Consider the following 13,120-nt stretch of genomic DNA (forward strand, 5'->3'; position numbering starts at 1 on the left):
CTCAAGTCCCTCAGGAGTAGCAGTTCCCAGCACAGACAGGAGACATGTGCTTTGGGATTAGTACAGAGCCAGCCCCAAGCCTTGAATAACTGAGGGCAATGGAGAAGGTTATGCATTTTATACGAAATCATTAGAGAAAGATATATTACAGCTATCTAATAAATCTTTGCTGGCTAGGAACAGATAGCATAAAGGGAAGCAAATAGCTTGTCTCACCTGAAACCAGCTCAGGCTGTCGTAAGTGGGTACGTCTTGCACTAACAGAACCAAATGTCTGTCAGCTGAGCTGGTGGAATCTGCTTGTCTGGCAAGCGGGTGCGAGGGAGGTGAGCCACGAGGTGTCCCATGGGGTCAGGGGTGTATGAGAGGTTGTGTTATTGGAGGGCAGTAGGTGTGCCCTGGAGTGCACAGACAGTGCTCAGTGGAGCTGGTCTTTGAGGTAGCACATATGGTTTAATCATAATTTTCTGTCTTTTGTATTTTGGTTGTGAGTTTATTCTGTGGTTTTGGATGGTAATAGTTATGACAAATATCTACGACATTAATGGACTAGATGCATGGCTCTAAGGGGTATTAGGACTCCTGAAGCCAAGGGCTGCAGCATCAAATCCTTTTGTTTTATCTGAAGCCTTATTAGATTTCCCTAGAAGCCTAAAGCAGCTGCCCAGGGCAGCCTGCATCTTGTCACTGTCAACAGCTCAGTGCTCAGCAGCCTGAGAGCGCTCCCAGCTACCTGGCCTGGCAGCCCAGCCTGCGCAGCACCACTGCACCCCGCAAGGCTGCTGAGGGACAGAGGCACGGATGTGGCAACCTCTGCCCTGCAGAGACGCAGTGGGAGCAAGGAAATAGTTGCAAATCCTCCCCCATGCGTCAGCACCAGGGTGGACTTCAAGGATGGGTTTTACTGTAGGTTGTTTTGCTAGCTCATAAGAATGAGTACTTCTATTTTCCACCTGCTAGGAGAAGGCCTACTCAGCAGGTTGTGTGGAAATGCTAACCAACCTCTCAGTGGAGCTGTCTCACACGGCAGGACATGTTACTTCGGTTGTTGTGCTAAAAGGCACAAGAAGCCTGAGCTGTGGCCCTGTCCAGAGACCTCCTTCTAGCAGAAGGAGTTGTTTCCACTCTACTGGGATTCCAAGATAGTTAACCTAGGCCCCAGAAGTGATAAAATGTATTTTTTTAAACTTTTTTAAGAAGAGTCAGTTTTCTTTGTAGCTAGGTAGCTCAGGAAGCCCTTCTGTCACACTGGCTGGTACTGAGAACCAGGAGCCAAGGGTGGCAGCAAGGCAGGGAGGGGCAGTGAGGCAACAGCTAAGGAGACTCAGAGCTGCGTCAACATTTCAGGGTCAGGATCAGATGATAAAAGGGCCATCTGCAGCTCAGTGATTGCCAGGAAGTCCGTCATGGTAAGACAGGTCAAACCAGAAAGTCAAGCTTATGGGCCAGGGTCTGGATCGATTTGGCATGTGGTCAGGTGTAGATGTGGCAGTCGTGTTGCTGCGAGGTAGCTCAGATGGGCCCAAGGGTGAGAGCCTCAGCCTAACCACAGCGAAGCCTAACCACCAAGTGAAGCAGTTGGGAGCCCTCCCTAAGGCTTCTTCCAAGTCTTTCTTCATAACAGCCCTTATCAGTAAATCAGCCTTGAATGCAGCCAGCTAAAACTATCAGAAGAAGGGGAAGGTGTGCTTAAGGCCCTCACAAGGACCTGTAATGCCTTGAATTGTAGTGATTGAATCGTTCTCAGGATCTAGTCCCACATCTACTCCCACTCAGAACTCCTGCTGACTTGAGCCTTGTATTTTGCTGTGCAAAATAGAGTCCGAGAAACGTAAGTCAGGACATGTCCTTACAATGTATTCACATCACCTAATGAACTAATTGTTACTGGTCTGGGTTCTAATCTGCAGTTCTTGGGAGCAGATCTTGCTTTGATTATTAATTTTGGCAGTTGAAACATTCCTTCTGTAATTAGTTACTGATTTGGGGTTCCTTTTCATTGTTAAGGCAGTAGTAATGTGGGTGACACACTTCCCACTGGACAGTTGTCCAACATTCCTTGGCGGAGAGCAGGAGTGAAATACACAAACAATGAAGCCTATTTTGATGTCATTGAAGAAATTGATGCAATTATAGACAAGTCAGGTAAGATGCCTTGCAATCTCATTTTCGTTTGCTGCATGTATTTACATTTAGCTGCTGCTGTTTAGAGCAAATACTGCTTTTTTTTGCATGTTTTACATACACAAATCTATATCTTAAATAGAAATACACAGTTTGAAATTAGATACCCAAATGTATTTCTTCATTTCATCTTAAAGTCATGATGTGCTCTAGGCTACTTCAAGGACATTCTCAAGAAATATTCTGTACTTAGATGTTTCATTTTTGTATATCAATTGTCTCTTAAGAGATATAAAATGGAAAAAAATAGTTGAAGTTTAAAATGGGATTAGAAAATTTTCTTCCATTGTTCCTGCCAACCATTTGCTGTAGCCCTCATACTCCCTCAAAGGAGCAAGACAAAAGCTTTCATAAGCTTTCTTCTGATAGTAAGACAAAACTTGGTGCAAAATAACTAGACCATATTTTTTTCCTTACATATGAATTGGAGTCAGATATTATGAAGCATAATGATACTCCTTCTCTTTCCTGTAAATGAAACAGCATATCTTCAAATACAAAAATCTTTAATCTGAAATTTAATTCTGAAGAGTCTGATAAATTTTGCATTAATGTTACCAGTACCAAAAAGTACAAAAACCTGTTCCAAAAAGAAAACTGCGGTGCTGTGGACAGGACCCTGCTGTTTTGGTCATTATCGAGGCCATCAGTTACTAAAGCTGACAACTTTATGGCATGGTTTTGTGCTCTTAGGGATCAGGGAGCAAACCTCTGATTTCTCCATTCAGTGCTGCTGCTGTAGCAGTAGTCAGTGTTGTTTTGGTGTTTTGGTTCCATACACCAATTCAACAAACGCTTGGGCCACTGTTCAACTGGATAGTCACAGGCAGCTGTCGTGCAGCTCTTACTCTCACCCTCTTGAATCTAAAAGGCAGCGGCAGTTACAGTCAGAACACCCCCATGGCCGTGTTACCCTCCTAACTCGGTAGGGTTCCCAGGAGTAGTGTTACTGCTTAGTCTGAGGAGTTATAATCAAGATCGTGTTTGTATTTCTGTATGTATTTCAAGACTAATCAGTGTCCACTGAGTGTTTAAATTTCCTTCTGAGAATCCACTGCAGTAGTCATAGCTACTCTTTTCTGCTCTGATCCCTTGGGGACTAGCAATGTGAGAACCTTTCTTCTTAACCTTCACTAGGACTAAGAAGTAGATAAGGTTGCTCCCCTGGAATAGGGAGATTATCTTGTTTCATATGGATATGGTTAACCGCTTCCATCTTAAACAGGATCCCTTCTTTTCAGGCAAAGTATTAACCCACAGTTTCTCCTCCCCTTTAAAACATCAGTGATAGTTTCTAGCTATCTTCTAAAATAACCTTTGCTTGTAGGAATAGTTAGTCCAGAGTCCCGCTTATGCCTTTCTGTCCTTTTAGGGCATTTAAGGAAACGAGCCTTTCCTGGGTAAGATGCTGGTTTGGGGTTTCTTGCTTTGGGTGGGTTGGGGTTTTTTTGCTATAGATTTATTTAACATCAAGAAGAATAATGTGATCCCACTGTTAAACAAGCCATGCTTGTGAATGCTGAGATTATCTGGAGCTTTATAGCACAAACTTACTGTGTTCTGACATTGACTCTTTTGATGTGCTTCAACTTCCCTGCACCACTACACAACTTACTAGTTTTCTGGAGACAGGGATGAAAGAAAGGAAGATTCAGAGCTTGCCTATTCTGAAATTCTTATTTGCTCATTGCTGACAACCAGTTCAAGCACATCCAGTACAAGTCCTGTGTAACAGCTGGCACGGGTATAATTAGCTGGTTTGGGACAAGCTGTTTGCTCTGGCTCCTGTGTTTTAGCAAACTGCCCAGGCCACAGATAACTGGAATGACCTTTCCTATCTGTGTTTGGCGTGTTCTTCGGTGTTGTGCAAATGTCATCCTTGCCCTCTAGCTGTGCTTCACAGTGTTTGTTAAGCCCTTGGTACTAATGCTAAATGTCTTTTTTTTCCCCACAGGTTCTACAGTCTTTGCAGAAATCCAAGGTGTCATTGATTCGTGTATTAAGCTCTCAGGATCTTTCCCTTTCTTTCATGGTAAATGTAGCATGTATTTGGGAATTCTAATTGCTCAGGGTTTTTCTTAGTTATTAAACAATTCTAAGAGTGCAATCACTACTTCATGTGTTTCACATATGAAAAATAACATAACAAATTTTGCATTATATTGTGGAAGTTGCTGCATTGCTCAATAGTTGAAATAACTTTGTCTGTACATAAAAACCCACTCACAGAACTGCTGTAATGGGTCAGACCAGAAATCCATCTAGCTCAGTAACGTGTCTCAGAGTCTAAGAAGTAGGAATTATGTAGAGTTCAGTAGCTAGTTCAAACTGCTGATACTCAATGAGATGTCACTTACCACTTTGCCACTACTTACAGAACCCACGGCTGCTGGATGATGTCAGCTTCCATCCGTGTATTCGGTTCAAACGCTGGGAGTCTGAGAGAGTCCTTTCATTTATTCCACCCGATGGGAATTTCAGGTTGATTTCCTACCGTGTCAGTTCACAGAAGTACGTTTCCATTTAGACACACTGGTTCTTCACATATACCATCTACTGCTTTCCCTCTGAGTAACTGCAGATTTCTCCTTGTTATGGACGGAATTTGCATTGTTGCCAAAATGCATGTTCTCCGGTTCTCCTCTGTTGCTCTGTTGCCACTAAAAAAGGAAAACAATGAGGAAAAGTGTCCTGGTGATCCTCAGCAGTCATTTCTGACTGGCGTAAACCACACGACAGTAACATACATATATTTTTTTTTCATTCTTGGTAGTCGTTGTTGCTGCTAGATGCTTTGTGCCTAAGTCTCTATACACAGAGGACTCTGGTCTTCATAAAAAGAATAAAGCAAAAAAGTCTAAACCACAGATCTTTCCAAGTCTGGTTTGACTGATGGCTATTCTGAGAATTGGCCCTGAAAAAAAAAAAATCAAACACTCCTCCCTCCCAAAAAAAAAACCCCACAAAAAAAATGGAGGGAAGTGATTAGGATAAGTGATTTGGAAGATTTTTTTTTTTTTCCTGTGAATCTCTGCTAATAAAAATCACTTTGCAATGTTGTGTTGAAGAGCTGAGTATTACTTTTTACTTTTGGAACAAACTGATTGTAATTTGAATACCTGCCAGAAGAACAAGAACTATTTATGAGAAAGAGGTTTATTTTCTTGAGCAGAGAAGTAGCCAGGATGCATTCAGCTGCTGTCTTCTCTTTTCAGCTTAGTGGCAATTCCTGTGTATGTGAAACACATGATCAGTTTTAAAGAAAACAGTTCTTCGGGAAGATTTGATGTTACCATTGGACCAAAACAGAATATGGGGAAAACAGTAGAAGGAGTTGTCATGACAGTTCACATGCCAAAGGCCGTACTTAACATGAACCTCACTACTACACAAGGCAGCTATACGTTCGACCCAGTTACTAAAGTAAGTCTTAAGTTTTTATTTACTTAAATATCTAAGGTGACTTTGGAACAAATCACACATACTGCAGAGCACTGGAGCAGTGTTCCACACTTAAAGAAAACTTTCACTTCAGTGTATGTTTACAAATTAAAACATTTTCAAAATTTACTTTTTCAAACTTTTTAGAGATACACCAGTTGTGATTTCTGGTTTTATCAGTCTCCTTTCCCTTCCCATCTTCCCAATATTTTTCTTCAGTGGATGCAGCAGTCTTTTGCTGGTGGTTTCAGCTATAGCATATTTTGCAGTTTATGCTCTTTAAACTATACTTACTTCGAGAAAATGCAGTAGGCTTGAAAAGTCTGGCAGTCAGGGAGTGGGAGATGAGAAAAAAAATCTTTTCCGGAAGATCTGCCTAGAGATGCACAGGAAGGAGAGCAAAAGCTGTGAAAAGCTGTGTCTTGGAAGTTCTGCTTTCTTGCCTCTGAGCTGGGGTTTGAGACAACTTTCCTAAAGCTCCTGAAGCTTTTTAGTACCCAGGAACCATTTCGCTGAAATGTGGTCTGAGCCAAACCATTCTGCTGGCTCTAACATCCTGCTCTGAGCTTTCTGTTGCCGTTGGAATATCTCAGTCAGCAACTGATTTGAATTGTAAGTGAAAGCTCTCCAAGTAACATTTTGTTTCCAAAAGAACAGACCTTGATCCTTTAGAAATAAAACCACCACCAAAAACACTTGAAGTCTCCTTTCCTCTCTGCAGAAATAAATTATACTGTGCTTTTATCAAGAGCTAGGATAACAAGGTGGATTTTAAGTACAAAAGTTGGTAGAAGGAGAGACAACTGAGGTTTTTCTGAATTTATCAACCATTTTTAGTTTATAAGTAAAAAAAAAAAAGAAAAAACACAGAAAACCTTCTTGTGGGTGAGTAAAGGGCCAGCTTGGTTCCACATATCTTCTTTAAAGTGTACAGAAGCGATGGGAAACAAGTGACCCTCAGGAAAGTTGCTTTAGCTTAAGTATCTCCTTTTGCCGAGTGCTTTGCTCCTGTCCTCCTGTCTGTGACCTTTGTGCTCATTACTCTCCTTGCTTCCTGGATCTCGCTGACCCAAGGTGACAACAGGAACAATCACTGTTACGAAGGGAACAAGATGTATTAAGTGCACAGACCAGCTAAGGAACACTGACAGGGCAAAAGGAACGCTGGGAAAGAGAAGACGCTGCACCTGCAGGAGCCCTAACCCTGCCATCTCCCAGCCAGTGAGATAATTCTCAGGGCTACCGGGCTACTTTCTGTAGCCGGCCTGCAAAGTAAAAGCTCATTTGTCGCGAGCTTGGCTTTATCGGTTGCTTCCTAGAACGCTACTGCTACTGTTCTCTCTTTCCTGTCAAGGTGCTAACGTGGGATGTTGGCAAAATTACCCCTCAAAAGCTACCGAACCTGAAGGGCATAGTGAACCTGCAGTCTGGAGCCCCCAAGCCAGAGGAGAATCCAAGTTTAAACATCCAGTTTAAGATACAACAGCTTGCCATTTCAGGTGAGTGAGTGGGTGTTAAGTGACATTGGTAGTGACGGAAGAAGTAGCAGTGGGAAACCTAATCTTTTAATTGGAGATGCTGATCTGAAGTCAGTTTGGTCCAAAAGGGTACAGGCTCATTTACCTAAACCCAACAGTTTCCTTGCTGGGAATTGTGAATTCTCAGTTGTTTTGCTCAAGAAAGACTGTGGTAAGTGTACAGAAGAATGGATTTTTCTTTGTTGACTTATACATCGAACATGTGAATGCGTTGTTTTAGTGAAGAGTGATGGATGATGATTCAGCAATGCTGCTCGACTTGCTTTAGCGTTGTATCACTAAGGCCCTTTTTAGTGGTCAAAAACTTCCATGGATTTTTAAGAACACCCTTCTTTTCTTCTGGAGCTTGTTAGTTTTTAATCTTTGAAACAATCTGCAAGTAAAATCAGAGTGATTTTACTTTAAAAAACCAGAGTAAATGCAAAAGTGAATTTAAAGCAAACAAGGCCTCAGTCTGCAATCTCTGAAATCATGGAAGTTGTCCGCCTGTAAAACGCTTCTGCAAGGAAGTTCTGCAGAACTGAGACCCTTACAGAGTGAAGACTCACATTTGGGAAGAAGGAGGATGACCAAAGGCAGTAGATGAGAACTGGTGGTAGTGCATGTAGAATCTTCCTAGGTTGGTACCAGGCTGTGGTCCTTTTTCCTTCCTATACTACTTTGCTCAGTAAGTAACAGTGAGTTCCTGTGTAAGGACAGAATCCTGTGGTTTCCTCTTAAACTCACAACCTGCTGGTTTAAATCCAGCAAAACAGAGTGGATCCAGTGGCTGGATGCCAGAGATAATGAACCTATGCAAAAGTAGGGAACGATCTAAAATTAATAGCTACTGGCATTTCTCAATTAATAGCAGAGGGATTGCTGGTCCTTGCACCAATGATTTAGAGTGAAGAGAATTGCAAAACTTGTTCTTTGCTGCATCTGTATTATTGGAAATGAGTGCATAGTACAGGAACTGTGGAAGATGGACTCATTTGTTCAATAGTCCAGCCCTCGGAAAGAGGCTGTTGGCTTGCTGAGCGGAACAGAAGAAGTTGTTGCCCTGCCACGGCACTATGTTGAGGTGACAAGAATGGTCTCTTTTGCTGTTTCAAACCGGATGAACTTCTGAAAGAAAGGAAAATAAGCTTCCTAACTGACCTGAACAAAGAAAACAGGACTTCTGAGCAGACTGACAGGGTTTCTGGCATTCTGCTTTTAACTTCCTACATGTTTGTCTTTTGCAGGACTGAAAGTGAATCGCCTAGACATGTACGGAGAAAAATACAAGCCTTTTAAAGGTGTCAAATATATTACAAAAGCAGGAAAATTCCAAGTCAGGACATGAGAAGATGCTCTACTTTCAAGAGGAAATTCCCCTTAAAAAAATACTTGACAGCTTATTGACTTATGTTGCAATGAATTAGGTGCCAGTTAATTAATAGAGACTGATTAGTTTGGGATCAAAGCATTTGTGTACAGCAGCTCTTAAAATGAAAGCATAGCTTAGTTTTTCTTAATATGGCTTTAAAATAAGGTACTTTTTTTCTAATACACCTTCAATCCTTTTTTACTGAATTGTTGTGCTGGTGAATAGTTCAATGTAGGCGAGCCACAAAATGCCACAAACACTACACTGCCAGTCAGATACCAAAGCCCAGAGGCCAAGCACATTATGGAGGCCAGAGAGGCCTCTGGAGAAGTCTTGTGGTGGCACGTTTTGCTGCTGCAGCCACTTGCAAAGAAAGCTCAGCTCTTCTCACAGCCAGCTGTAAGCTGGCATTCCACAAAGCCTCACATAACCCCTTCAGAAATAGCGAGCAGCAGTCAAAGGTCCCACTGGGGCCTGGCACATAGCAAGTGTCACTCCTGAGAAAGAGTTTCTGATGAATTTTTTTTAAAAAAATTCCTTGTTGTTTACAAGAAATCGCCTTTCTTAAGAAGCATTTGCCTTAATCAGCTTTCATTTGTGCCATCTGCAGATGAGCTGATAAAAATAACATTCTGCATTAAATCGGGAAGTGATTGTTGCTTCAGTAATCCACTTTCTTTCCATTCAATCTCATCACCACCATTTTTTTATTTAAGAATACAGTTGCAGAGAGTAAGATCTATTTTTTATGTGAAGCCTTTGCTTTAGCTGTTCCACTTGTTCAAAGTGGATGCCACCAGATTTGTGCCATGTGTACATTGGATCGTAGCTTTTTAGATAGCGTAATAGAAGTGTCAAGTGTATTTAATAGTTGTGTGCTTTAATGTTATGAAATAAAGGGAACTCTACTGCATATACATCTTCTCTTGAGAAATGTTTACGCTATTGTAAACTATTCATGATGCTTTTGGGCAGGAGACATCTGATATGTGATTAAACTATGACAATTTGCTACATCTTTACTGAATGTGATCACTGTGCACTCATTTAAAGCTTAGAAAGAGCATTTATGAGCAGGTAAGCTGCTTTTCCTATTTTTTATGTTCATGTGGAGTACAGTATTCAGATTATGACATTTCAAAGACACAGCAGTGATGATGCAAAGCTGACTAAACTTTTCTTTATACACCAGCATAAACATTGTCTCTGTAAACCAATGTGCTCCACGGTGCCCATCTGATTTCAGAGCACGTATTTGGTCAGTGTTGTCGTAGGCTGAGAAACCTTAGGGAAGGGTGGGATACTAGAGAATCTTGGTTTCCCCAACCTGTTTGGTTTACAAATTGATGAATAGGTGTTAACTCAGCTTCAGGTGAAGAAGAGGAACTGAAGTCATTTAGTAGTCAAAATTTCAAATACTAGGACACAAAATCATCCAGTCTGAAAGAAGGAGGGGGAACCTGTCTGAACACTGGCTGCAAGCCAATAAGAAAAGGGCATATATTCCATTTTGGATTTCTGAAATTACAGTAGATGAGCTTAGGTGAAACAGCGCTTTCAAGAACCAGCACCCATAAGAAAGCCTTGCATTTCTGTAGATGCACCACTGGGTGTATTAATAGCTACCAACCTTCTAGTCTACCTTCTTCAGCTGGAGAAACATCCACCAGTTCATTACTCATCCTACACTTCCACTCCCATGTTTCAGCAAATGGCATCTTCCAGATACAGTAATTGTACTAGGAACTCTTGTCTTGAGATGTAACGGGTAACATCCCAAGCTTAACTCTGGGTAGCTAGAGCTGCTCTCTGCATTAGTAGCCTGGAACCACCACTAGGTCTCCTTTCAGAACTGACGCCATTACTGATTGAGAGAGAAAACAATATAAAAGCTGGCGAGCCTTACCACCACCACTTCCCTTCAGCCTGTTACAGAACAGGCCTTGTCAGCCTCCTGCAACTCGGACACCAGGGCCGCATGCACGAAGCTCCTGTCTCGAGAAAAGCTTTGATCCATGCTTCACGGCACACCACCAGCAGAAGTCACTGTCAACAAGACTTACGCTCACCTGGTAGGAAACCACCCTAAGCACGCAGATCGCTTTCGTCAGGGAAGTAGTTGGTTACATGGGAGGCTTCTACCTTTTGCTGGCTCCTGCCATTTCTCCACACACAAGGAACAACTGCAGAATCTGCAGAATGGGGAGACTATGGTTGTATTGTTCAAAAAAATAAAAATAATTTTAAAAGTCACACCAGCACCTGTGTGAATAGTACAGCTTAAGAAATGGGAAGATGTCTTACTGAGGCATTAGTACTGCCAGCCTTTATCTCCCCTCCTCCAAGTGTCCAGCTCTGGGAGTGCTGACAAAGGTGATTGTCTCTCAGGTTCTCTCCACTATGGAGAGAGAACTGTGTGAGCAGTATGAAATCTGAATTTTACTTATTGTTACTGAAGTCCAGATGCTTTCCAGCACTGTGGAACTACGTTTAGTCCTACAGCACCAATAAACATTGATTCCACAAAGTCAGAACATTATGTGTGCTGGTCAAAATTTTTATCAAGAAAAGGTGTTTGTAAGGGGTTCTTACTGTGAGGCAGTGAAGGAAACAAGACAGTGATTCCATGCTAACTGTCCCTGCATTCAATTTGTGAAGTAAAACTCAGAATAATGAGGTGTTGGCCAGAGTAGTAGTTCTTCCCTTACTGACAGGATCAGGCAAATTCCATTTCAAGTTTTCAGAACCTTGTTTGGTGCTACTAGAACAGATGGCCAGCAAGTCTCTGGAAAAACTCCGGTTTTCTCTCACTGCACCACAGCTTCCAGTTCTTTAATTACTTGTTTTAGAGGCACAAGACAGAAACAAATTGTTTAAACCTTGTCCTAATGGAGAAACTTGGCACTTTGTTCAGAATATGTAGAAACAACGGTTCTTTGCTTCAGCATTTCTGCTGCTTTCCCTTTTTGCTGCTCTTGTTACAGTGTTACCCACCGCTCTGTTAGCATTAATACTCAACAAGCTGACATTTGTACAAATGCATTTTTATTGTTTTAACAGAACTAAGGAAAGGTTGAAAACATTAGACTATACAATACATTTTGTTTTATAAACAAAGTTTTATAGTGGTAAAACATTTCTAAATGACATTCATGGTCTTATTCAAATTTTTGCTGCATTTCAGGTCTGAAAACCAGTAGTTTTCAAAAAAAGCAGTAATTGCATAAGGTGGACAAGTAGCTTTTACAAAACAGTTCAAGAACTTAGAGTAAACATTCTGGAAGAGTATCAAAGGCAACCATGATTCATAACTTTACTGCAAACATTCCTCAATAAACAAAAAGTGATCTTTGGCATAAACAATTAGGTATTAAAGGCATTAGTAATATTGCATTAATATCAGTCAAGCAACTAAACAGTGATGCTAAAAAAAAACCAAACCCAAAAATAAAAAAAAACACCACCAACTCACAGCGAAGGCTGAATTGGGGGGAGAGAAAACGTGGGGACCATTGAAAACTAAGACAGGAAGACTACTTAGAAAATCCCTTAAAAATAACCCCTACCTATTCAGTGTTATTTACTATTAAATAGAAATTACTACATTACATTATGTTAAAGACCTGGTATAAACCAACCAAATGCAAGACATTCAGGTTAAGGCTCTGGCACCCCTTCCTTCCTCTTCCTGGGGCAGGGAATCGCAGGAAGACGATACTAAGGAAAGATCGTAAGTACCACGTATTTCATAATACCCAGACACAGTGAATTCAAGATGACCACACGCTTGCTCTTGCTAAGGTCAGTTTGAGGCAGATGAATCATAATCACTTGAACTTCCCTTTTTAGATACCAGTGCAATGCAGGGGGGGCTGGAGGGGAAGAATTGTTGCAGACAGGTAAAGGGCAGCCAACTGCCTTGTGTGGCTCTTCCTCTGAGCTGTTAAGACTGAGCAGTTTTTCCACGAGGGCACTTCTCTTAAAGGTGGGTTTGATCACACAAAAATTCTCAGCAAATTAAGAGGCTGTCATGAGGTCCGTCTGCAAGGTTCCTTGCAAAGGTACAGAGATTTCTTTCCAAAAACAATAATTCTCCTTTCTGTCACATGCCAAAAGAGATCCTGAAGTAATTATTATGTGTGTATGTATATATATACACACACACAAAAGCATGTGTAATTATGGAAGGATAAAAGCATCCCAAAATATTTTAGTAATAGAGGAGAAGAATTTGAGAGGGGTTATTGTGATTTTGTGGCTGTTTTTTTTAAAGATACAATAACTCTTCGTTTGATTCACTATTACTAGAACTTGAAAATGAGTAATTGCATGTGCTTGTTTGGTTTTCAAAAGGAAAGAGCCATCATGTGGCATGTTCTGGTCCTGGGCATGCAGCTAGCTTAAGAGAACCAGGACTTCTCAACTGAAGGCATTACTGAATTGAGCAAGAAGGAGAGAGTTCCATGATTTAAGGTCAGCAGTGAGTGTGCCATTAACACCCAGTGCAAAGCATTTCAGTACAGTACAGGAGTTCTGGAATGCCTACCTACAGGGTGACAGGAGGGTGACAAAGACAGCTCCAGTTTTTGTTAAAGTACTGTTGCCA

General features: G+C 41.4%; 1 protein-coding gene across 1 annotated transcript in view; it reads left to right on the plus strand.

Moving 5' to 3' along the window:
- The window catches only part of LOC104279730 (AP-3 complex subunit mu-1-like), a 10,759-nt gene extending 1,332 nt beyond the window's left edge, over positions 1-9,427 (plus strand). The window contains 7 exon segments of the mRNA XM_009877107.1: positions 2,008-2,145; positions 4,139-4,193; positions 4,195-4,216; positions 4,562-4,695; positions 5,400-5,607; positions 6,980-7,124; positions 8,390-9,427. Coding sequence (XP_009875409.1) covers positions 2,008-2,145; positions 4,139-4,193; positions 4,195-4,216; positions 4,562-4,695; positions 5,400-5,607; positions 6,980-7,124; positions 8,390-8,490 — 803 coding nt within the window. The 3' untranslated portion in view covers positions 8,491-9,427.
- Positions 9,428-13,120: the final 3,693 nt, after the last annotated feature.

Source organism: Apaloderma vittatum, unplaced genomic scaffold (assembly GCF_000703405.1).
Source record: "Apaloderma vittatum isolate BGI_N311 unplaced genomic scaffold, ASM70340v1 scaffold5569, whole genome shotgun sequence".
Classification (NCBI taxonomy): Eukaryota; Metazoa; Chordata; class Aves; order Trogoniformes; family Trogonidae; genus Apaloderma; species Apaloderma vittatum.